Source organism: Podarcis bocagei (genome assembly GCF_964188305.1).
Source record: "Podarcis bocagei genome assembly, chromosome: 2".
Classification (NCBI taxonomy): domain Eukaryota; kingdom Metazoa; phylum Chordata; class Lepidosauria; order Squamata; family Lacertidae; genus Podarcis; species Podarcis bocagei.
The window spans coordinates 105,204,953-105,231,023 of record NC_138126.1 but is presented as its reverse complement, the minus strand read 5'-3'; the positions used below and the strand labels follow the sequence as shown (position 1 = coordinate 105,231,023).

The following is a 26,071-nucleotide window of genomic DNA, read 5'->3' as shown; positions in this document are numbered from 1 at the left end:
CTCCCAATTCCCAGCAGCCGCAGCCAACATGGCTGGTGGCCATGGTAAGAGTTGCAATCCAATCATATTTGTAGGTTCCCTGTTCTTGGTGGTGCCTTGTAGGAAAGTGGTTGGGAAGATAACAGGAGGAACATGGGCAAGAGAAAGGGGCTGCAATCCACTCAGCCATTCTGTAATAGCAGGGGCATGGGGCAGTAAATAAGGCCACTTTTTGGGGATCACTCACTTTGCACCATGAGGAGGTGATTTGCTCAAAGCGCTATAACGTTTTCATCACATCAGTGCATCGTAGCAACAGTCTTAATCCGCACTGGTAATGCTGAATACAGAATTGAAAGACTGTGATTATTTCAGCAGCAGAAGTCAGTCTCACAATAGGGAAAGAGCTGCAACACTAGTTTCCAGCTGCAGGGTCATGGCTGAGGTCAGCATGGTGTGGGCACACGGGCAGAGCCTGTATCCAGCAACTCCCACTGATGCAATCTCCCTGCCACCTCACCTCTCATTCTCCCACTGAGTGTCAGCAGCGCCTCCGCTGTTGGGAAGCTAGCATTACATCTCCACTCCCACCAGGTGAGCCACTTCTGTACAGCCATAAAATGGGGAGGAAGAGTCGTGAGTTACTGTCCCCATCCTTCAATGGTCCTTTTGGGCAGAATAAATGGAAGCAGGATTATGTCTGAATGGGATGCCCACATGTTAGTCGAAGGGTGAGGATGATGGCTCAACTCGAGGACATCTTTCCTGTTGTGCGAACCCTCGGGGCATTTGTTAAGGCAGTGAGGGCACCAGGAAAATATCTGTGGCGTTGAGCAACTGTGGGTCTTGCAAGCACACTGTCCTAACCTTGTTCTCAGTCAAACTCTGCCGCCGCCCCCTCCTCTCACTGCCTCCAGGGTTTTGCCAAAGCAAATATGTTTTGAGTTATGTATCCCTCTCAGCGCTTAGCGGCACCCTTTAAACGGAAGGTGTTTCTTCTTAAGAGGCAAACCTAGCAGCCCGTCATGATGCTGGCACTTGTGACATTTCTGCTCAGGAGGAAACGTTAGCATTGCATAAAGGCAGATGGCACCTCTTTGCATGGGCTCTGGGTAAAGGAGCCTGTGGTGCTTGGGGAAAATAACTTTTGGTGGGGATTCTACTGTACTCAGATGTAAGGGTAAGTTGTGTAAGTATGATTCGAAGGTAGAAACTGAGTATGCCTCTACAGTTGAGGGAGAAGGCAGGCATCAGAAAGATCTCTGGATTCAAAAATGCTCATGTGGCTGTTGCACAAGTTTGAATGCCTCTGTGCACTTGGGGTTTGGGTAGAGCTTGAATGCCTGGGTAGCTCAGTTGGTTGGAGCGTGGTGCTGATAATGGTAAGGGACCCCTGACCATTAGGTCCAGTTGTGGCCGACTCTGGGGTTGCGGCGCTCATCTCGCTTTATTGGCCGAGGGAGCCGGAGTACAGCTTCCGGGTCATGTGGCCAGCATGACTAAGCCGCTTCTGGCGAACCAGAGCAGCGCACAGAAAAGCCATTTACCTTCCCGCCGGAGCAGTACCTATTTATCTACTTGCACTTCGACGTATGTGTGTGTGTGTGTGACGTGCTTTCAAACTGTTAGGTTGGCAGGAGCAGGGACCGAGCAACGGGAGCTCACCCCATTACGGGGATTCGAACCGCCAACCTTCTGATCGGCAAGTCCTAGGTTTAACCCACAGCGCCACCCATGTCCCAATCCCTGTATAGGACAACTGCATATTCCTGCATTGCAGGGGGTTGGACCAAATGATCCTCAGGGTCCCTTCCAGTTCTGTGACTCTATGAATTGTTAGTGAGGGGAAGAGTCTGTTGAATGAGTGGTCTTCTGAGCCGGTCATGTGGTGCAGCAGCAGGTTGTGGCCGCCAGATCCAAGGTCTTTGATTCGGGCTTGAATGACTGGCAGTTGCACAGCTTTGTTTATCTGAAAGGCCGTCAGAATGTCTAGAATGATGCTTGCTTAGTAAAAGACTGACGTAGCTAAAAGGGCTTCCTAATTAAAAGAGGCATGGCTTAATGTGAAGGGGAAATACGAGCAGGCTTTTTAAGCTTCCTGTAAACTACATTTGTATAAAAGGTTTACTAGATGGCTGGGCTGTTGGTAGATACGTCTAGACGGCTTTCTCTTCCGGGGATCTGTTTAGGTAGTCCTGATGGTAGCCCAGGTGCTTAGGGGAGCTGCGCTACTACAGTGCTGTGCAGGTATCAGCAGAGAGCTGGCATGGGTTTGTGCAGTCCACATGAATGGTTTTCCATTTTCACGGGTCAGTTGCCCACATGCCATTCGCCTAGGAGTTCATCCAAGTGCACAACAACCTTAAATATTGAACAAAATACTGTGGGAACCTTGTTGCCACGTCTGCCGTTTGGCAGTTGCAAACCTTCCTATTTTGTATGTTTAAAAGAAGAAGAAAAATGTGCAGAGTATTCATGAACTGGGGAAAGCTCTCTGGCCTTAATAAACGCTGAAAGCGACCTTCCTAAGGAGAATGTGCATTCAAGAGCTCAGAAGTGGCAAGGCTGTCTTGACCATGTGTGCTATTTCCGCCTGCATAAAGGCTGATAAAGGCAAGTACCATACATGTCACACGTGGCGGCAGAGGGAAGCGGTCACTTGGTAGTTCTGCAGTGCTGGCAGATGTCTTTCCAAACACAGGAAGCTGCTTTTTACCAGGTCAGAGTGTTTGTCTGTCTAGCACAGGGGTAGGCAACCTAAGGCCCGGGGGCCAGATGTGGCCCAATCGCCTTCTAAATCCGGCCTGTGGACGGTCCAGGAATCAGATTGTTTTTACATGAGTAGAATGTGCCCTTTTATTTAAAATGCATCTCTGGGTTATTTGTGGGGCATAGGAAATCGTTCATTCCCCCCCAAAAAATGTAGTCCGGCCCACCACATGGTTTGAGGGACGGTGGACCGGCCCACAGCTGAAAAAGGTTGCTGACCCCTGGTCTAGCACACTCTTGTCTGCTGGCAGCAGCTCTCTTATGGCAGGCGTAGAGAATTTCAGGACTCCTGCCCAGGTCACACATACCCTGCAATTATCTCCATCACATCTTCCTTGGCAGTTTTCGCCTGGCTGGAAAGTGTCCTTGAACCCCCATAATACTTTTTTGCTTGCCTGGATGGAAGAGAGAGGGCTCCTCCAAATAACTCCTTTATTCAGTGTACACTCTCAGTTTGTTTATGGGGACAGCTATATGACTATGCACGTTCATTCTGGTTTGCTTGCAGAGTGCTTGCGCTTCTCTTCCCATTTAATCATTTGTTTTCCCCCACTGTATCGCCCCGTCACTTTGCAAACCACAAACTCTGTTGCCTTTTTTAAAAATATAAAGTAGATTTGATGTGCTAGGGTGACAGTTCTCCAGTCCAATTTATCTGTGCAAACCTTACGTTCCAGTATGCGCTTGAATGCCTCGCACAAATTGGTAGCAGTCTCTTAAGCACCCAGGAGGGTGAATGAATGTGCGTAGAAATTAGCCCACTGCACAGAGGTAACATTTGCATTAATTGCCCTCCTCACCTTTGCCTCCAGCCCCTCCCACCACTGGCATGTGGCTGCCCAGAAGGATAGCTCAGTTCGCTAGAGCATGGTGCTGATAACGCCAAGGTTGCAGGTTCGATCCCCTTATGGGGCAGTTGCTTATTCCTGCATTGCGTGGGCTTGAACCAGATGATCCTCAGGGTCTCTTCCAACTCTACAGTTCCATGACATGCAATCCTCTAGCTGGAAGAGGTTCCCCACCACCAGCCCACTGCACACTTTAGGATCTCAGATCTTCCCCATCATCTGCTCCTCTGATCCTTTTAATGGGCAACACCAGGGTTCGAACCTGATTCCATTTGCATGTAAAACATGTGCTTCCCCACTTAGTCAAGGCCTCTCCTCTGCTAACTTCCCATCCTGTGTTGTCCTAAGGCTCTTATAATCAAACCGACTGTGCGGCAGAAATTCTAAACACCTGCTTTATTGTGTGGCCAGCTTTTAATGTACATTGAATTCAGCACAGAAGTTCTGTGTTTTTGGTGACTTAACCCCTCCGGTTTATAGTTTGTGCCTTCTTATTGTAAGCTACCTTCTGGAGGCAGCAAGTGTTAAACAGCATGGCAGCAGAGGCCACAAATGAGGCTGGAGCTCCCCGCCGACGGTTCCCGCTTTCCAAATTTAGCATCCGCCTTGGGAGCTGTGACAGTGGACCCCAAGCTACTAGCTTGTGCCCAGCTCCTGACCAGAGCAGAGGAATTTTAATTGGGTCTCTCCTGACTCCAGGCAGTGATTAAAACAGAGGAAGAACCCACTGATCTTGCTCCTCCTTCTCTCCTCTGTAGTGTTAATGAGGCAAAAAGCCACTGGCTGTGAATAAAGACAGAGCAGAGCAGCATAGGCAGGGTAGGAGAGATCAAAAGCCCATCTTTTGCCACCAAGAAGAGAACTTATTTGTTTGCCCTGGAAGGCTGGGGAGAGAAGCTGCTGCATGGCACTGCTGCATGCGCACACATACACGTACAGCACTGTACAAGCTGCAGTGTGTTGCAGTGGCATCCCTCCCTTCAGAGCATCTTGCATTAGGGAGCTAGAAATATCACCAAATCTAGCTAGTGGCTATAGCCAAACCTGTGTGTACAGTCATACCTCGGGCTGGATGTGCTTCAGGTTGAGCGCTTTCGGGTTGCACTCCGTGGCAACCCGGAAGTAACAGAGTGCATTACTTCCGGGTTTCGCCACTCGCACCTGCGCAGATGCTCAAAATGACGTCATGCGCGGAAGCAGCAAAACACAACCCGCGCAGACCTGCTGTCACATCTTACGCTCCATTCAGGATGCAAACGGGGCTCCAGAACGGATCCCGTTTGCATCCCGAGGTACCACTGTATATTCTTTGTGCATATATACACAGTGGTACCTCGGCTTAAGAACTTAATTTGTTCTGGAGGTCTGTTCTTAACCTGAAACTGTTCTTAACCTGAAGCACCACTTTAGCTAATGGGGCCTCCTGCTGCTGCCGTGCCGTCGGAGCATGATTTCTATTCTCATCCTGAAGCAAAGTTCTTAACCCGAGGTACTATTTCTGGGTTAGCGGAGTCTGTAACCTGAAGCGTCTGTAACCCGAGGTACCACTGTACATATATTTAAACCTGCACCCTTGTGGGACATCTGTGGGAGAAGAAAGGGCTAAGGAGTAAACCTTACACAAATCTGGCGTGGAGTCCTTAAGACAGTTTGATGGTGCCTTGTACGCCTCCTTCCGGCAACGCCTGCAGCCAAGCTGATACCAAATGTATTGCTCTGATTTCCTTTGGACCACATCAGTGAGGCTGAGAAGGGGGTCATGTCTGGGCAGCCCAAGACCTCTATATACATTTGCCCAGGCTTCCACCCTGGAGAGGTCCCTACGCAGTTTGACTTCATCCCTGGAGGGACACTCTCTCTCAAGACAGACAGATGCCAACAACATTTTTTTAAAAAATGAGAACTCCCTGCCAGAGAATAGTGAATTCTGCAACCCGAATAAATTATTCGAACGAAGCAAATCTGCATCCTTCCACTTTCCTTTTCGGAGAAGGGCAAAGAACCGTTCAAGGTGCTGAAGCCCTCTTGCCCCTTGAGTGCTCAGCACACCCTGCCCCACTCAACAGCTTCTGAGATTTCCCCATGCTTTTCCCAATGCACACACAAGCACATCTTCACAACCGTGTAGGCTGGAAATTGCAACGATTCTCAGAACCGCCGAGGGGGCTGGGAACTGAAGCTGGAATATCACGGACAGCAACTCAGAAATGGCTTTGTCAGATGACTAGAGTTTTTCAGGCCCTGCTTCTGGTTGTCCTAGAACGGGTCTGCAACCCGCGGCTCCGGAGCCGCATGTGGCTCTTTTACACCTTTGCCGCGGCTCCAGGGCGGATACTAGCGAGGGGAGGAGGCGCATTGTGCGCCCCGACACTCCCCACTGTGGCAGGCGCTGTACTGGCTGTGACGTCGCATGGGGGCGGTGCATGTGTTAGTCATGCACCGTCCCGACGTCACCTTCCCGCTCTCCCACCTGCCCGCTACATTGTAAGGGGCATGTACGCTGGTCACTGCATTGAAAGGGGGCATGTACGCTGGTCGCTGTTTTGAAGGGGAGTGAAGGTAACATGTTAATTTAACGTTTATTTCTATGAGGAGGAGTAATTCTGAGGGGTCAAACAAAGAAATAATAAAAAAGTGACAAAAAAGTTATTTTTATAATGACGAGTTTTGCAGCTCCCAGTTATTTTTCTTCGGAAACGGGTCCAAGTGGCTCTTTTTGTCTTAAAGGTTGCAGACCCCTGTCCTAGAAGCATTTGTCTGGTCTCCAGGGATGTTTGCTAGATCCAGGGCATGGGGCCGTGATGCAAATGATGATGATAATAATAATAATAGTAATAGTAATGGTAATAATAATTTATTTATACCCCGCCAATCTGGCTGAGTTTCCCCAGCCACTCTGGGTGGCTCCCAATTGAGTGTTAAAAACAATACAGCATTAAATATTTAAAACTTCCCTGCCTTCAGATGTCTTTTAAAAATAGGATAGCTGCTTATTTCCTTGACATATGATGGGAGGGCGTTCCACAGGGCGGGTGCCACTACCGAGAAGGCCCTCTGCCTGGTTCCCTGTAACCTCACTTCTTGCAATGAGGGAACCGCCAGTAGGCCCTCGGAGCTGGATCTCAGGTAAAAAGCTGCATATGATATGCTAATTTTTATATGTAGTTGCAGATTTCATTTACCTCTTGAAAAGAAAACCACCTTGTAAGCAAAGGGTTAAAAAGAAACTTTAAAAAGGGAGAAAGGGCAGGAGATCCAACCTGTCCTTGTCGATCCCTGCAAGGAAATATGCTGCACTGGGCCCTGAGGCTGATAGAGTGAAGCTGCTGTCAAAATCTCTCAGTCCTAGACTTCTTCTGCAGGGAAGCTGTCTTGGACCATCTTCTGACTTGGACACTGAAAAGCCCTAGCCTCAACAAGGAAATACGCTTTTCAAGTATGCGGAAAGGACAGTTGTCACCTTTCTTTTCAGTCATTTGCAGGGCTGAGTTCACGCTTCAATTTCAGACGTAGCCATGGCAGTGTTCCCTTCTGTGTTTTGATGCCTACCCACCCAGAGAGAGTGCGCACGGCCCAAAGTCAAAGTCCTGCTTCTCTGTGCGGAGAACATGGTTCTTCATAACGATGCCAATAAAAATCAAAGAAGCCGTTGCACAACTGCATTATTTTAAGTCCCTCACCCCCTACTGCCACAATAACGAGGAATAGGGCCATATAGCGTCCATAAATATATTTGTCGGGGAGTGGGGGGAGGGGAACTACACAGAAAATTTAGGAGAGCCTATGCCATGAAATTTCACATTCGCTGTGTTGGCATCCCACAAAAATATAACGCCCCCCCCCCCCCAAGAAAACAGTGACGCAGCTGCCTGTGATTTCTCCTGCAAAATGTTGAGTAATACGTGAAAGGAGGAAAGGGGTTGGGAGAGAGGGATTGGGCTGTTGCTCACGTCCATTCCATGCCACAGCCAGTCTTAACGGATGTCAAAAGAGTTTGGCTGGGGGTGGCTTGGTGCAAGCTGGCTGGGCCTGATGAAAGTTGTATTCCAAAATATGTGGGAGAGTTTCCAGCTTGGAGAAGGCTGCTTCTGAGGTACTGCAGTCCCTACATTTAATATCGGTGGTCTTGCTTGCGTTTCACCTTTTCCAGCCCGGATCACAACTGAATAGCTCAGCTGGTTAGAGCGTGGTGCTGATAACGCCAAGGTTGCAGGTTCGATCCCCGTATGGGGCAGCTGCCTATATTCCTGGGGGTTTGGACTCCATGATCCACGGGGTCCCTTCCAACTCTGCAATTCTGTGATTCTATATCCAGCCTCCCTCTCTCCGCAGATGGCTCTCCTACCTCTTGCTCTTCATCCTGGACTTGGTGATCTGCCTTATTGCCTGCCTGGGCCTAGCAAAGCACTCCAAATGTCTGCTTATTGTGTGAGTACAGGACTCCTGCACTTGGGTTAGTTGACCGGAGCAGGCATTTTGTCGCTCTCACGCTTCCTTAATGCAATCTATAGTTTCTTGTTTGTTAGGGTTCATATTTTGTCTCGGGTCATTTTTATTTCATTATGTATTGTATTGTTTCATGTTGGGACCCTGCTCTGGGATTGATTTTACTGGAGAGTTGGGCTATAAATCACCGGAATGAATATATAAACCATCACACGGCACGTTAAGTCTCCATAGTTGTCCCTAGGCTCATTTTGGGCGCTGTATCCACAGTCCTTCCCTGCTGTGCCTCCATTCTGCGTCTGTAAAATAGGTGCAGTCGCAACCTGCTTTACAGGTACACTGTAAGGCTGCGGGCAGCGAGGACCAGAAGCCGCTCATTGCGCTAAGCGCTGTGTACATAAGTGGTGGGGGGGTTCCTGTCTCGACACCTTCTCAGCGAGCCCCGCTTCTGTCCACTGACTGTTTTGCCTTTTGTCCACAGGATTCTGTGCTGTGGGCTTTTCACACTCATTCTCAGCTGGTCTTCCTTTGCAGCAGATGTTTCAGGAGCGGTGGTAAGCACAAAACCTGGGACGTGGCTTCCCACTTCTTCTCTCCTCCCTTGTGTTATATCTGAGGTTGCTTTAAGAGCTGGAACGATATCTGTGTGCCTTATGATGGCTTGTGTTTTGTTTTTGTGCTCCCTTCCTGGATAAACTGGCAGCTCTGGCTGGTGAAACCCTGCCTAACCCGAGCTTCCCAGCATGTGAGCTGCTGAAGCCTTCTGATTTCTGGATGCATATACCGTATTTTTCGCTCTATAGGACGTACCCGACCATAGGAAGCACCTTGTTTTAGAGGGGGAGAACAAGGGGGGGGGGAAATCTCCCCCTCTCTGCGCTGCGCCTTAGCTGAAGGGGCACCTGCCCTTCAGCGAAAGGAACCCGAAGCCTCCAGAGCAGAACCCGAAGTCTCAGGCGGCTATCCTTGAAGCCTGGAGAGCGAGAGGGGTCGGTGCACACCAACCCCTCTCGCTCTCCAGACTTCAGCGAAAGCAACCAGAAGCCTCCGGAGCGCGGTGGGAGCACTCCCACTGCGCTTCAGAGGCTTCGCATTGCTATCGCTGAAGCCAAGGAGCCTGAATTCGCTCCATATGACGCACACACATTTCCCCTTAATTCTTGGAGGGGGAAATGTGTGTCTTATAGAGCGAAAAATACGGTAAGCCAGGGCAAACATTTTGGTCCTCTCGCTATGCCTACTGCTGTCCTTTTTGTAGTTTTGTTTCATTTTGTTTCCAGAGGAACGACACCTCTTAACAGCAACAGCATCCTTTTATTTGTATGCTGCTTTTCCATACTTAAAAATGATGCTTGAGGCCGCTGACAGCATAAAAAGATTCACATCATTAAAAACGTAAGAGTAGCCATAAACAATAAACAAAACAAATCAAAAAGTACGCTAACTACCAAATAGAAATTGTCATGTAAAACGTAAGATTTAAATATAAAGATCCAAAGAATTCATACCCACAACAGCAACAAAAACCCCTAAACAAGACCCCAGCCCAAGAGTGTGTGCAGCAGCCCCAGTTTTTTGTAGCTGGAGTCAGTCAGGGCCCCTTTTTTGTAGCTGGAGTCAGTCAGGCCAGGTGGGGAAAGGCCTGCAAGTCAGGGAGCAGCTCTTCCAGGACTCACAGCCAAGATGCTCTTAGTTCCATTTTCATTTATCACAAACGTGTACTGGGATTCCCACTGCCAGCCTGATAGGGAGTACGAAGTTATTAAAGTGCAATAAGTGATTTTGAGTAAGCTTCCCTAAGTTGTCCAACTGCTCAGATTCAGTCTGCATGATTCCGTTTTGATTTGGCACAGGGCAGTCATTGCTGTCAGGCTCATGGGTTTGCCAGTCCCCTTTCAAAAGCTCTCATTATGTGTTGTTCAGGTAGGACTTGGGTTTAGCATATCTTCTGCTGGTGGTTCAGGGGAGGCTGGTACCCGGTTCCTTTTCTGTTATTTACAAACTGGTTTTTACTTTTAAATTTGTGTGTGTGTGTGTGTGTGTGTGTTACTGTTACTGCTACTGCTGCTGCTGGCTCCCCCCTTTTTTGGGTGTTTCAGATTTGCTTTGTGAGTGCAATATGAACGAAAGGCAAGGTGGAAATGCCTTAAATTTAAAAAGTCAAAAATAGTTCCATTTTTCTCCAGCACTGGAGGCAGGAGATGTTTTACAAGCCTCTTTGTTGATCTGCTCTTGTTAACCACCCCGAAAGGTTTGTTTTGTGGCTGAGAGACCACCAGAAGCACCTCACACTTCCGTGCGCACACACACACACATATTTGCACATTTGTATGAATGCTGTAGATAACAGAAGAGGAATTGGAAGGGTAATATAAAAATCAAATGTACCTTCATAGAAAGTGCTAAAGTCTTAAAAGCAGTTGCCTGTTCTATGGGGTGGGTGGATAAAAAAAATCAATGATTTTTTAAAATATTTTTTTTTAAAAAATGGATTTTTTAAATTTAAATTGGATTTTTAAAATAAAATGCTTTTGGAGGAAAAATCTTTCTAAAGATAGTTTTCTATTTAAGTTGCATTATAGTCCAAAGGATATTCATCAGGAAATAAGGATTTAAGTTTTTCATGTGTGCTAAAACTCAGTCTAAATTTTTTTTTAAAAAAAATGTTTAACCACATCAGTTAACAAACATGTATACATATGCTGTAATGTTCTTGTTTTAGTTAAATAAATTGTTCAAATTGTTATTAGGGAAATGATTATTTTTCTCCTTCCAATAAAAGCACAGCGGAAAAGTTGTCCAAATATAAACAGTTAACTTATTAAACCTGCACAATAATTTCATAATTATCTGTCTATTTGTTTCCAATAGTATAACCATATCAGTAGTTTTTGATATAACTGTAAAAACTACTCTGAAAATTTATTGTTCCGAAAGTGAAACCTTTACCTGGTTGTAAATATTAAGATTATACCAGCAAGAATGAGCCTTTTTGTAAAAATAAAAATGATTTAAATCATGATTTTAATCAAATCCACCCTGTCTACGCGTGTGGTTTTTAGACACACATACCTGTAATGAAAATTGCATTCTCTACACCAGGATGTACTGGTTGATGGCAGAATGTCCCTTGTTGATCCTGGTCGATCGCGGGATCCTGATTCCTCCCCACCCCCCAAAAAAGCAAAAAGGGAAAAAAGTTCAACAACTTTGATGACGCTTTCCCCCCAAAAATTCTGGTCAATCCAATCGGTAGATCACTTCCAGTTTTTTTTATAGTGGGAGTAGATCGCAATCTCTTGGAAGTTGGACGTGCCTTCTCTACACTAACTGACAGCAGCCCTGCAGGGTTTCAGACAGGGAGTCTTGGCCTTACCTGCAGATTCCAGGAACTGGATCATGTAGATCAGTGGTTCTCAACCTGTGGGTCTTCAGATGTTGTTGGACTACAACTCCCATCATCCCTGAGCTCTGGCCTTGCTAGCTAGGGGTGATGGGAGTTGTAGTTCAACAACATCTGGGGACCCAAGAAAGGCTGATGTAGATGTTCTTCCACTGAGCTACAACCCTTCCTCCCCACCCAACCAGGTGTATGACCTCCTCAAGTCATACTTCCAGCCATCACAGTGCCCCCCTTTTTAAAACTCTGTCTCTCATAGGGTACCAGTGACTTCTGCATGGCTCCAGATAAGTTCATCATGAACATGACGCAAAGCGACCTCAGTGCAGGTGAGATTCCTATTCCGTTTGGGTGGCGTGGGCAATGCCTCGATTGGGACAGAAGTTGGGTAAAGCGCAACAAACATTGCCGTTTGTCTCGCCTGACCCTGTTCCTGCTCTCAGATAGGCATTGCTGTCCACGGGGTATCCTTAGGGTGTACAGCTGCAGACTCGGATCGAGGGAGGCCGCCATACCTGTCTGAACAAAGGGCACCCAAGGTCACACTTGTGCTTGCATTGGAACAGACTTTTGGCTTTTAAAATATTCATAATAATAAAAATAATTTATTATTTATACCCTGCCCAACTGGCTGGGTTTCCCCAGCCACTCTGGGCGGCTTCCAACAGAATATTAAAATACAATAACCTATTAAACATTAAAAGCTTCCCTAAACAGGGCTGCCTTCAGATGTCTTCTAAAAGTCTGGTAGTTGTTTTTCTCTTTGACATCTGGTGGGAGGGCGTTCCACAGGGCGGGTGCCACTACCGAGAAGGCCCTCTGCCTGGTTCCCTGTAACTTGGCTTCTCGCAGTGAGGGAACCGCCAGAAGGCCCTCGGCGCTGGACCTCAGCGTCCGGGCAGAACGATGGAGGTGGAGACGCTCCTTCAGGTATACTGGACCGAGGCCATTTAGGGCTTTAAAGGTCAGCACCAACACTTTTAATTGTGCTCGGAAACGTACTGGGAGCCAGTGTAGGTCTTTCAGACTGGTGTTGTGGTCTCGGCAGCTGCTCCCAGTCACCAGTCTAGCTTTTAAAATATTCAGCTTAGTTCAGGAAGGAAGCTCCAATCCCTGGACCTCCAGGTTCATAGTAGCTTTATTTTCGTAGCTGATAAAACATGCCAGGGCTGTCAAAACCTCCCCAGTTGCCTCTGGCCCACAATAAATGCAGAATCTGTCTCTTTGCAATCAGAAGTGGACATGAAACGAGAACCAAGGAGCATGTTGTGGCCTGTCAACACTTCTAAGACTCTCAATGCATCTGTCACTCTCCTTGGTGGTTGGGATATTTTGAAACAAGTTCCTTTCATGTAAAATCCAAATAATAAATTACCCAGTTTGGGCAGTTTTGAATAAACCTGAGCTTTGATTGCAGTGTTTGGAAGTTTTGTTGGGATTTTGCTTAAATGTTTTGCATAAATTTGGAGTGATGAAGAAGAGGTGGAATGATGGTCTGTTCCGTAGCGGTACAGAAACGTTGTATAGACCATTTATTGCTCTTGGACACTGTGTCAAAAGCTCTCTTGTGTTGTATTTGCTGAAGACTTGTTTTTCAGAAATTGTGGGCACAACTTCACTCCAATCCCCCCGCTTTTTTAGGACAAAACTACACATGCGGGGGGGGGGGCATTTACATGGGAAAATCAGTGCAAGAAGCATTAACATCCCACCCCCACCCCTTTGCCAATTATGCTCTGCAAATGACACAGTCACACTGATAGGTAGACAGGCATTCAGGGAACTACATTTGTTAGCATAATGTTCAGTATAACTGTTTTTTAACTGTTACACTTTTTAATTTGCTTGTTTTATTACATATTTTAATTAAGGGCGTGTTAATGCCCCAGTGGATTTGTTGCTGTGTATTTTAATTACGCATTGATTTTTATAGTTGTAAACTGCTTAGAAGCCATTTTGGCATATTAAGCAGTATACAAACTAATAAACAGTAAGAAATAATAGTCGCCTGTAATTAAAGCTGGAATTCTTACAGAATCATGCCTCCATAGCAAATTCTGTGCTGTGGGGCACCAGGAATATGCACATCCTGGCCTTGTTTTCTTTTGTATCCTGGGCTTGGCAGCTCTTTAGTCAGACCCAAGGCTTTCCTGCAGCACCTCCCTTCGAAACAGTATTATGCATAGTCAGTGTTGTGAAAGGGAGACAATCCTTTATGGCGCTATCCGAGCCACAAGAGGGTTTGTTGCATTCCAAGCAGGCAGATTCCCAGATAGGAGATGTGCTCAAGTTGGGTTGGGCTAATAGGGGTGCCACTGTCCCATTGACCTATGACCCTCTTCCTTGCAGAGATTGTACAGTACTACCTGTATTGCAGCCAGAGTCTGACCAACCCCTTCCAGCAGGTAAGAAATGTGGGTATCCTGATGATAGGAACTTCCCAATAGTATGTCTTCAGTCTACCTGTACTGGAAAGATCTAACAGGCTTAAATTACAGGAAGGTGGACCGTAGTTGAACATTGGAAGGAAACTTCCTTGGCAGTAAGAGCAGTTTGGCAATGGAACCAATTATCTAGAGGGGTAACCATGCCGATGGTTTCCATGCAGAGGCTGTTTGAGGACGCTCTTAACTCTAGATTTATTGCATTGAGCTAGATAGCCCACAGGGCTTCCTTCCAACTTTGCAAGAGATAGCTGCACCTTCATTCTATGAATGAACTTCCCATCACATCGGAAGCTAAGTTTTGCAGAGTGGGGAGTTAGATTTATGGGTGCCAGACCTCTCCAATAAAAGGAGTTTTCCTTGCCTGAACTTAGGAATTGCCTCACAAGTTCAATCCCTGTTGTGGAGCTTATCCCAAGGGCTTCCCTAAATCTGGTAATCTTCATGGAGAAGAGGAAAAGGAGAAGCCATAAAATGCTTCTAAGAGCCCATAGGTCGAACCACCCAGGCTTCGCAGCGGGTTGGGGGGCGGGAGAGAGAGGCTAAAGTTTTGCCATGTAAGGAGTGGGGCTGACTGGCTCCCAGGATTTGAAAGAGGCTGGTTGTGTCGACTTGTAAAGCGGTGAAGACTTAGAACTTGTGGCCCTTTGTGTGAAAGCTTGGCTCATGCATTTTGTACTACGTTCCCTCTTTGCAGGCCTTGACCATCTACCAGCGTTCTCTCACGACCATGCAGATCCAGATCCAAGGCCTCATGCAGTTTGCTCTCCCTCTTTTCCCTACAGCCGAGGTAAACAGCACAGTGCTGGGTTGTCTTAACGAATCAGGGCTGCGCTAAGCCATTTTGTGGAGCCTTCCATGTCAACGTATATTGCGTAGAACTGGGCTGAAGCAGATTTGTACTTCTTTCCGTGTGCGAGATTAGTTCTTGGCAAGGACCGGGCTGGCAATGTGGGAAGGAGGGGGGGAGACACAAATTGAACATGGAGGTTGTTAGGTTCTCTCCTGGAGAGGCTCGAGGGTATGGCAAGCGACAGAAAAGATGTTGAATGTAAGGCAAAGAGGTTGAGGCAAGAGACGAGCGGTCTGGGCAGCTACTGGAAGCCAATTTCAGAACACAGAGGAACTGCAGAGCAGCAAGAATCAGTCAAGCTAGGAGCAACCCGATCACTGCTCAGCACCTCTTGAACAAGTCATAATCAGGGGTATACATTTAGGAACTAATTGTTGGCAGTTTGGTTCCTGAACCAGGTAAACTTCCTAGTTGCCTTCCAGACCAGGGTTCCAGCCTGATGGTTTTTGACACAAGACACAAGCCCTGTTCAAGCATTTCCCCTCACACAAATAAGTTGCGTGAAAAGGAGAGCGGGGGCTGTGCCTACCGGCCCCATTCACCCACCCACGGTCCATCTGTTATGGAGGTGTAGGTGTGTGTGTGTGTGTGTGTGTGTGTGTGTGTGTGTGTGTGTAGAAAGGAGCCTTGCACACAGTTAGAAGGGACCAGTTTGGGGCTCCCCCTTCCGGCCCTGCATTTTGGGAAGTTTATCCAGCTTCATAGGGCTGCTATGCCATGTTGCAGCTTCACGGTACCCATGCTCCTTTTCCTGCCGCAAATATGTCTTCCTCCTCCTCCTCACCAACCCCCACCCCCCCTTGCTGCAGAGAGATCTGCTAGGCATACAGCAGCTACTGAACAAATCAGAGGGCAGCCTCCACCAGCTGACCGCCATGTTGGACTGCCGGGGCTTACACAAGGTGAGCAGCGCAAGGCACGGCTTGCTGGGAGGTGTGGAGGAGGCAGTGTTGTGTGGATTGGGGCCTGTTGGCACACAAGGAATTGAGACGTTTCCCCTCCCTTTCCCATTAAATTAAAGGACTACCTGGATGCCTTGATTGGGATCTGCTACGATGGGGTGGAAGGCTTGCTGTACCTCATTCTTTTCTCCCTCTTGGCTGCCGTGTCCTTCTCCACCGTCATCTGTGCCATGCCGCGTGCCTGGAAGCATTTAGCCAGCAGGTAAAATGGAAGAGGGTCTGCCAGGAGCACACATGGGTATGCTGGAGACAAAATTGCTCGTTGCAGATGGTGATTTTAAATGGGGATGAATGCAGTGGCAACAATGGGTGCTGTCACTCTGTATGCTTTCTGCCTCTAAGCCAGGAACTGTATAACCAGGATCATGGGCTTTGTTCTGTCCCTCGCCACAAGTTGGAGCTGTGCAGATTTGATGGTTCCTGTCAAAGAGCCTGCAGAGGTATCCCAGGTACCACCCGATGAAGCAGCAGTAGAGAACCTGTGGGGATTTCCAGATGTTGCTAGACTGCAATTCATATCTTCTTGACCATTGGCCAGTTTGAATGGGTCTGGTGTGAGCCCAGCAACATCTGAAGGTCCACAGGTGTCTACAACTCATGTCTTCTTGACCATTGGCCAGTTTGAATGGGTCTGGTGTGAGCCCAGCAACATCTGAAGGTCCACAGGTGTCTACAACTCATGTCTTCTTGACCATTGGCCAGTAGAGGTTGGGTTGGTGCCTCAGTCCAGTGTTAATTTATTCCCTTTTCATTCTGACTAGGGACCAGGATTATGACGACATAGATGAAGAAGACCCCTTCAATCCGCAGGCCCGACGAATTGCTGCCCACAACCCCAGCCGGGGGCAGCTTCGTAGTTTCTGTAGCTACAGTAGCAGCCTGGGTAGCCAGACCAGCCTCCAGCCTCCAGCACAGACCATCTCCAACGCGCCAGTATCAGAGTACATGTGAGTACAAGATGCCTGGGGTACCAAACATCAGCACTGAGGCTCCTGCCTGGGTCTGTAGAATTCTCCAGGTGACAACAGGGATTGGCTAACCTTTTCAGGTGGACCAGTATGCTCAGGAGTGCCTTCCATCCTCTGTTCTCCATCCTTCGATACCATCTGTCCCTGCTGGGATTCATGCTGACTTTTCATATTGCTTCCATCTTTCCATCCCTCTTTTGAGAACCGCTGTGTTTCTCCATCCCACCCTCTCGACAGCTGGCAACCCAGTAGCCCTTCTATACTTGATCCCTTGGACAGATGTTCCCAACCGCCCAATGGGTGAGCCGTCTCTGGCTCACTGAAAGATACAGAGAAACAAAAGCCTTGCTTTTTGGAAGAAGTGTTTTTAAAGAGAAGCCTATAGACACACACCCTGAAATGCTAATGCAGTCATACCTTGGATCATAAATGCCTTGGTACTTGGACGTTTTGGCTCCCAAATACCGCAAACCCAGAACTGATTGTTCCGGTTTGCGAACGTTCTTTGGAACCCGAATGTCTGACGGGGCTTCCGCAGCTTCCAATTGGCTGCAGGAACTTCCTGCAGCCATTCAGAAGCCGCGCTTTGGTTTCCAAATGTTTAGGACAGGCACCCCCAAACTCGGCCCTCCAGATGTTTTGGGACTACAACTCCCATCATCCCTAGCTAACAGGACCAGGGGTCAGGGACGGTGGGAGTTGTAGTCCCAAAACATCTGGAGTGCCGAGTTTGGGGGTGCCTGGTTTAGGAAGTCAAATGGACTTCTGAAACTGATTCCGTTCAACTTCCAAGGTACGACTGTATCTAGAGAAGGTTTGATTTAACACAGTCTCTTGTCTTCTGTACTGTGTTAGCGTCTAAATTTGCATCCTCTTTTACCACGATACGGTCTTTTTCCCCACTTGCTTTTATTTTTGGAAGTTAGTCATCCAGCAATCGAGAAACATGTGGCTTCTCTGTTTCAAAACAGCTCAATTTGATGTGAGGAGCCTTGCCCACTTAGCTCCTCCTTGCTTCCTCCGCCTGATTCATTTGTTTTCCTCAGTTTTCATTCCTGGTAGATTGGAAGGAGATGATGAAGGAATGGCAATAAACGAGGTTCAGGTTCATACTTTGCAAAAGGAGGCACGCATGGCTACTCCCAGCCTTTCCATGCACCTCTGGTAATGTTTAGTTAAAACAACATGTATCCTGGTACCATTTTTCTGTCCTCAGAGGGCAGTAGCCAGCGAAGTGTTGTTTGGGTGGAGGAACCCTGAGGACATCTTTAGCTAAACATTACAAAGAGGGAAGGCATCGGTTGGCAGTCATTTGGACCTCCAGTCAGCTGTTGAAGCTTTATTATTAGAGTTGTATACTGGCAATCTTTCCCCATCATTAGACAGATCTAACACTGGATTGCCTTAACCTGAGTTGCTCTTGATTGATTGTTTTGAAGGAGGGGGAAAGCAGTCCTGCTAGAATGGCTATTTGAAAAGTTTTAGAAGAGTGTCTGTTTTCCTAGATGGAAGAGTATGTGTTACCTGCATTTTCCACCATGTCTCAAAACACGCATTGCATCCAGTATATATATCTTATTCTTTTCTAAATCATGAATGATGTCACGTGACTGAAGAAGCCTCCATCGCTCTTTCCTACAGGAAAGGGTAGCAGGGAGATCAGCTGTTTGGCCACTTCCTTGGTCTTGGCACTCAAAAGTGCCTGAGCCAGAGTGTTGCCACAGCGGGGAGCAAAGGCCCAGAATGATTTTGAGATAGAATGAATTGGTAGGGTGATCTGGGTTCACTAGGCAGGATAAGAATTTAAGTAACCTTAAATTATTTTGGGAGGCAATGAATGGGAGCAGTTGATGGGTAATTCAGCTGATACCGAGCACGATCTGTTGCGAAGTTAATTGAGGGTAAATGAATTGAAGAGGAACTAATTTGGGGTGATCTGGGGTGGGGTGAAAATTAATTGGAAAGATTTGCCTGGAAGGGCAAATTTGCTTGCCCTCTGTGACATTTAATTCTACATTTGCATCTGTGCATATAAATTAGCTTACACAAATTTGTAGCTTTCGGCCCGTGCCTTAAATCTTTTAAGTGCCTAGCAATGCCCCAGGCCTGAGATGAACAGCACCCAAATGAGCCACAACTTTCGAGCCAACATTGGAGCCTGGCAGGGGAGGTCATTGTACAAACCCTGGAAAGACCCCCACTCATTTTCATAGCTCCAAGGTTAGGAGGAAGGCTGAGGCTTGTCTCTGCTCACCAGATGACGGCAACACACTTGTCGCGACGAGTGCAGTGAGTGAAAAGGTGGAAAGATCATTAAAGTCCAGTTGAAGTTGCAGGATTTGAATCTTTAATTTAAAATAAAGTACACGTTTCAGAACAACGTTTTAAGTGTTTGCTAGTTTTGAAACAATTGTGCCAAAACGCTTCCTTGCTGCATTCGCCCAGTGCTTCTTGAGAGGGGGGTGGGGAGTAAGAGATTTTTTATTTCCTGCACATGTGTCCCAAATAAGAACCCCAATAAGCAGTCCTTAGCCAGCTGTTCCACATCTGGGACAAGTGGGAGCTGATTCACGCGCCCTGTTTCTAGCATGCAACAACACTAAGTCCTTGCACGGAACATTCCCTCCTAAGACTTACCTTACCTCTTGTAAGTCTCCATGTACAAGGAGATTGGAACCAGGGGACAAGGTTTTCAAACAAGTAGTTTCCCTATGGACGTGCAGAGATCTGTACAGTCTCGTGAATGGATTGTGGCACAATAGTGCATGCATAGCTGCATGTGGTAGAATCGCTCGTGTACTGCCTCCTGAGCTGCTGGCTTGTTTTGATTAAATCTTCATCAGGTTAGCACAGAGTTACCATTCCTTCTCTTTGCTTGGATAAGATTTGAGAATTGCTAGGCCCAGAGGTGGGCAGGAAGTGGATTGCATCCCATTCTTATCTATCGCTGGCTGACTTCTAGTAGACCCAACGGAAGTGTGTTTCCTCCTGTCATGTGGAGCGAAAACCACACACACCCCTTAATTCATTGCTCTAGTCTCGCAGCTCTTGCTAGCCTGCTCCTCACCTCTGCCAGCATCCCTCACTGAGGTAAACGGGTACCTCTAGAAAATGGAGGAGCTGCTTGCCAGCGTGACTCCTTTCTGCTTCATCAGTTCCACCTATAAAGGGCAGAGCTGTGGAACGATCCATGTATTGTGTCGGCTGGTACATTCCTCTATTCCTCACTCCTTGTTGTGGCGTGAGGTAAAGTAAAAGGGAAGATATTAGTCTTCTAGAAATCATAGAGGTCAACCGACTGAAATTCCCAGGTGTCAAAAAGTGTTATTTAAGTTTGCCACAACTGCAGCCCATGTTTTCTAGGCCAAAAATGGAAAACAAGTGAGGTCCCAAACAAAGAAGAGTGGCAACTTCAGTTGACAGAATATGTGAAGCTTGCAGACTTAACATATAGAATAAGAGAACACAGAAGAACATACGTTTAGAGAAGATTGGAAAATGCTTATTGAGTATATGGGAAATAACTGTGTGCCGCTGAAAATGCAGGCAGCATTAAGATAAAGTCAACAGTGCAAATAAGTTACGGTGGATGCAATAATGGAATACTGAATGGTATAGTTTCTGTAAAATATGCAGGGATTTATGAGATGTAAAATGAACCGTGGAAAGAGAAGATGGGAAGTCACTGATATTTTAAGGATGTAAAAACGAGTAGTTTAAATTGTAAAACAGAAAATTTAATAAAAATTTATGTACAATAAAGAAAGAAAGAAATCATAGAGGTCAACCCAACGGACTGTGGCTGACGTTCTGCCACCTCTGCACCAGGCCAGCAACATTTTTTAGTTGAATAGATTGTCTCTGCTTCAAAGAACAGGATTGGCATTATTAAAACTAGCATTATTAAATTGGCGTCTCTTCTTTCCCTTCTTCCTCCTCTGTCCCCTACCCACAACTCGAGTCCGTTGCTTGTGTAGGAATGTAACAGGGGTTGTTTCCTAGCCACAGGCTCAGAACGGAGTTCATTTCAACATACTGCCCTCCTGATCTTAACTCCTCTCTACCTGCAGGAACCAAGCTGTGCTCTTTGGTGGGAACCCACGCTATGAAAACGTCCCACTGATTGGAAGAGGATCGCCTCCCCCCACGGTACGGTGGGCGTCGGAGGCCAAATCATTTTTATAACAGACCCTCTTTTTTATTATCATTTCCTCTGCTTTTACTAACCTCTCTATATTAAAATGCATTTTTGAAAAATATTTTTTTAAAATAAAAAAAACCCGGGACGAGAAAGCCTCCTGCTTTTTGTCAAACGCCAAAATAGTTTTGTTTCTGATGCTAGAGATGAGGAAAAGAAACCCAGGGGGGAAACCTCCCCTGAATGCACACCTTTCACGGGAAAAAGACGGTCCTTAACCCAGAGATTCATATCTGCTGGAAGGTGAAAACTGCTGCAAGAAGTCCTGCTTTTTTGAGTCCGGCATTTCTTGTTCCCACAGCCGTTTTAGTGCTCTCACCTTTTGGAAACACAGGGTGCAGTCCATTGAGACTCCATCCTTGCAGGCTAAGCTATGGGCAGCTTTGTAGCAATAGGGCAGAGAGCAACTCTGTGTTATAGTACTGGTACTTCGCAGCCCATGGTGTGAGGTTATATTCTGCAAATGTTTGCCGGTTTTGCCAATAGATGTCTATGACTTTGCATTACCTTTTCTATGTGTTGTATATATTAGCATGTGACACAGTGCCATAAAAAAAAAATCCCTGTGTGCATTTAAAATTGTGTTCAACTGCTCAAGTTCTAACCATCTAGATCAGGCATCCCCAACCTGTGGCCTTCCAGATGTTTTGGCCTACAACTCCCATGATCCCTAGCTAACAGGACCAGTGGTCAGGGATGATGGGAATTGTAGTCCAAAATATCTGGAGGGCCAACGGTTGGGGATGCCTGATCTAGAAGATGAGTATATACTCTTTGCTTGCTTTTTTCCTCCTTTTTTGTTTTTTAATAATCCTTCCATGTTTTTCTGCAAACTTGCTTCACTCTTAAGCAAAAGCTCTTTATTAAGTTTGGCATAACGTTCCTTTGAAACACATCTTGCCTGCTAACTTTTGCTTTGTTTTTGCATCTCCTGTTTTGGAGCTATGTTGCCCTTCAAGAGTAAGTTGCTTATCTGTTTTCTGTTTTTTCTTGGTTTTGGGGCTGGAGTTGGCTTATTTTCCCTCCCTGGTGATTTCCCGTCACTTCCCTGTGTGCTGTACGTTTCCCCTGACCCTCATAAACATGGGAACCTCCAGAATTCAAAGTGTTCCTGTAGTCTTTTGATTTGCAGTAGGGGTGCTTAGTTTAGTGGATTCCATTGGATGAAACTGGAGGTTTTCCCCAGAATGGGATAATGCAAAAATCAAAGCTTGGTAGGCACCCAGAATTTCAAGCTGCTAGGGTTGAGATTTCGCATTACTGAGGCCTGCTGCATACCATACTTTTCTGTCTATAAGACGCCCCCATGTATAAGACGCGCCCATATTTTTGGAGACTCAAATTTAAGAAAATGGGGGGAGATGGCACAGAGTTGTTGAGCTTTTTGGGCGGGGATTACCCACGGTGGTTGAGCTTTTTTTAGGGAGGATTGCCTCAACTGCACACACGGCGAAATACACCTCCTGTCTGTCCCATCATCGGCAGAAGCTGCCAATCACCTGCCCAACTGCTGGAGCGTCAGCCAATCAACACCACCCATTGATGCAGCAACCAATAACATGCACAATAGCCGCTGACACCCGTGGCAGCAACCAATCAAACATCCATCCTGTGCACTATCTATGTATAAGATGACCCCCACTTTTTAGCGTGGTTTTTAAAGAAAAAAAACATAGTCTTATACACGGAAAAGTACAGTATATTTTGGGAGTGGTGTAGTAATTAGAGCAGGCATAGGCAAACTCAGCCCTCCAGATGTTTTGGGGACTATAACTCCCATCTTCCCTAGCTAACAGGACCAGTGGTCAGGGATGATGGGAGTTGTAGTCCCAAAACATCTGGAGGGCCGAGTTTGCCTGTGCCTGAATTAGAGCAATTTAAAATAAAACAAAATCCTTTGATTAGTTTACAGGTCAAATGATCCCCAATTCTCAGCATGCTGAGAACCTGTAAAGTGAATAGGGTTGGTTGTTGTTGTTTTGGAATAAACATTTGCCCAAGCAAATGCTGCTTTGAATAGACAATTACTAGAAGCTCTTCAAATATGGTACAATGAAACATCAGTGCTGCAGTTTCATTCTGCTTTACCCAGCTAGGGATTTCCCCCTGTTCTTCGTAGACCAATTCCCATGGAGTTTACTCATGATAATCTATTGCACACAAAAAAGGGGGGGGGAAGAGTCGTAACACCTTAAAAGACTAAAAGATTTACCATGGTTTAAGTTGTTTGCAGACAAAAGTGGGGTAGAAGGGATTAAAAATGTTAAAAGGCAGGTTCTTGCATGAAGCTGCCATGTTGGAGTTCATTGGCAGGTTTGATGGCAGCAGAACGGGGCTCAATGGGGATTGGGAATGGCTTGCTCACTTACAGAAAGCAATAATCTTTCCTTACGTGTTTTATGTGCATTATTCATCATCACTTAAGAGTCGATCCTCCTTACTCTGCATCTTGGACTCCTTTGACTGAATTTCTTTTGCAACTCATGCTCATAATGTGGCACTCGCATTGCATGCATGCCTTGGGCGTCTCTGGCTGCACTTTGCAATAACAACTTTCCACCACCACCACCCTCCACCTGCCAAATGAGGACAGAACTTTGTGCATGTGATAAAGCGGGCTCTGTCCCACGAGGGCTTTTGCCACTGGGAATCTGTTGACCTTGAAGGTGCTGCAAGACACACTCTTTTTTGCCTTGTGCAAACAGGGCCCTGCCTCTTTCTGAGTTAAAGAGCTCAATTTAGAACAGAAAGGGAGGGGGAAGTCCCATTTTCAAGCAAAGCAAAAGGCACCTGAGGGCACCAAACACCTGCTCTTATGCTATCTAGACAACTTGGGTCTCCAGCTGTTTTTGCACTACAGTTCCCATCATCCCTGACCACTGGTCCTGCTACCTAGTGATGATGGGAGTTGTAGTCTAAAAACAGCTGGAGACCCAACTTGGGAAACTATGAATTAGATGTACATATTGGCCAATTAGAGAAGGAATTGCATTCTAACTATAAAATCTCCACTGGAATAACTCCAAAGTAACAAAAAAAAAAAAAATATGCATCAGTAAAAGAAGTTTGCCTTCATTTAACAAAATTACACAATTACCCATTGGGCTTATTTTGCATCATCCAGTAACTCAGTTTAGAGCATTGCTGCAAATTATATTTTTGATGCAAGCAGGACACTGAGCCTCTTTGATAAGAGGTGTTCAACCAGCCACTCCAGAACATCATTCTTTCATTCACCCCAAATCAGTGATGGGGGACCGGCGGCTCTCCCATTTCATTTCATTTTTTCATTTCACTTTTAATCTGTATACCGCCTTTCTATATTACTATACACCAGGTGGTTTACAAGCTGAAGAAACAACAAAGATCACATGCACCTTATAACAATCTGATCCAATACGAAATTGTCACGATAGAAACATAACTTTCAAATAAACAACTTGTTTCAAATAAAGTAATGTTCAACCAGCCATCAGAATATAACAGTGCAAAATAAAATAAAATATCAGGAAGTAATAATTAAACAAACTCACTCTTAACAATTGCAATAAATAATTTCTAAACCGTAATCAGTAAAAAATAACAGCAAGTCACAGTGCATAAAATAACACCGTTCAAACTGAGAAGCAAAGACACAAAACTTATTGAAAAAATATCCCTGAACTCCTTTCTTCACAACTGCTTCTGCTGTTCCTAAAGTCTTGGTCTGGGAAAGCTCCATGTGTAGCTTCATCAGTAGGTAGGAACTGAGACCCTGGGCTATGCATCAGGACTGCCCCCCTGATGGTAATTCAAAAAGAGCAGAAGAGCTGTACTTAGAATACAAGCGTCCGCAACATCCATTTTTTTAATCCTAAGTGACAATTCTTCCTTCTTTTTACGGGAACTATTTTTAAATCGGGTGTTTAAACATTGGGACTCTGCTGTTGCAGAGGCTGGAGCTGCAAAAGCTCAAGGGTGATGATGAAACTATAAGTGCAGTCGGATTAATTCAACCCCCTCCCCCCCACACACACACTCTGAACAGCCCAATTTAAATGGAATTTAAATCCCCCAAGGAAAGGCTTTTGAGCTTTTTTAAGCTGCAGAAAAATAAGACTGTGAATCATTTTCCTTAATGCTGTGATTTGGAAGACGCTCTTTTCCCTCAACACACATTTTTCAGACCTGACACCTAAAACGAAAAACAAAAAAACCCCACCTAGCTGTTTTCCTTAGCCTTATATTTCCAATAATACCAGAAGTGCAGGAACCTTGTCCCACAAAATAGATGGGTGAGATGCCCATATTGGTTTATCCTGTTTATTAAACAAAACTTAATCGTGTGGCTCTGGAGCTGCCTTTGCAAAGTTCTTGAGAGGGGGTTTTTTTCATAGGAAAGTTCAAAATGTGGCTTTATACACTGAAGACTGGTGAGGTGTCATGAGTTTTCTGCTTTTCAAGCTTTAAAAACCAAAATATTTAAATGAAGGCCTAGCCTCCCTAAACAACCACTAGTGCATTAAGAATAAATGCACGAGTGGTTGTATTGGGTTATAAACATCAGCTACAAAGCTGGGAAAGCACTAGTGGCTAGCCCAAAAAAGAAAAATGGTGGGTAAAAGTGGGACTCTAGAAACAAAAAGCTTTCAGAAAATAATCCTTAGGTTCCTCAGTTAAATTAAACTGGATCTCACTGCATTTTCCTGTCCATTGGGTGAGAATGGCTGCTTCAAGAACCTGGAGGTTTTGTCCTCCTTTTTTTTTTTTTTTTTGCCACCATAAATTTGCCCAAAACATTCTCTTCAGGAATATTTAGAAATAGACATTTTTTTAAACAAGAGGAGTGTGGGAAGAGGGAGAAGTTATGGATGCTGCTTGCCTAACCAGTGGCAATTTGCCTCTTGACTTTTAACCACATTCCAGAAGCTAATAGCAGTGGATACTGTAGATAAGAGAAGAAATCCGCTGCAGGCCCTTGCGGTTTATTTGCATTTGTGTATCCTCCACTCCTTCGAGCAGCTGAGGGGTCCTCTGTTCATGGTTCTCTCTCCTCACCCCACAAATAAAAAAAAATATGTTGCGGTTTTATCCTTGCAACAACAACCTTGTGAGCTAGGCTTTGAAAGAGAAGAATACTTGCCTGTGTCTTTTTATGGGACTGCTTCCTAGCAGTTTGAGCCCGGGTCTTCCTGATCCAAACCCATCATTTGATTCGCTAAAAC

General features: G+C 46.0%; 1 protein-coding gene across 3 annotated transcripts in view; it reads left to right on the top strand.

Moving 5' to 3' along the window:
• Nucleotides 1–26,071, top strand: part of TTYH2 (tweety family member 2) — an 83,324-nt gene that overhangs the window by 52,947 nt on the left and 4,306 nt on the right. For 2 of the 3 annotated variants that reach the window (XM_081180895.1, XM_081180896.1), the window contains exons 5-13: nt 7,929–8,024; nt 8,524–8,596; nt 11,702–11,771; nt 13,792–13,847; nt 14,584–14,676; nt 15,549–15,641; nt 15,761–15,903; nt 16,463–16,648; nt 20,740–20,818. In XM_081180895.1, the coding sequence (XP_081037021.1) occupies nt 7,929–8,024; nt 8,524–8,596; nt 11,702–11,771; nt 13,792–13,847; nt 14,584–14,676; nt 15,549–15,641; nt 15,761–15,903; nt 16,463–16,648; nt 20,740–20,818 (889 nt within the window). The remainder of the gene's footprint in view (nt 1–7,928; nt 8,025–8,523; nt 8,597–11,701; nt 11,772–13,791; nt 13,848–14,583; nt 14,677–15,548; nt 15,642–15,760; nt 15,904–16,462; nt 16,649–20,739; nt 20,819–26,071) is intronic. The other variant, XM_081180897.1, reaches the window with a different exon arrangement.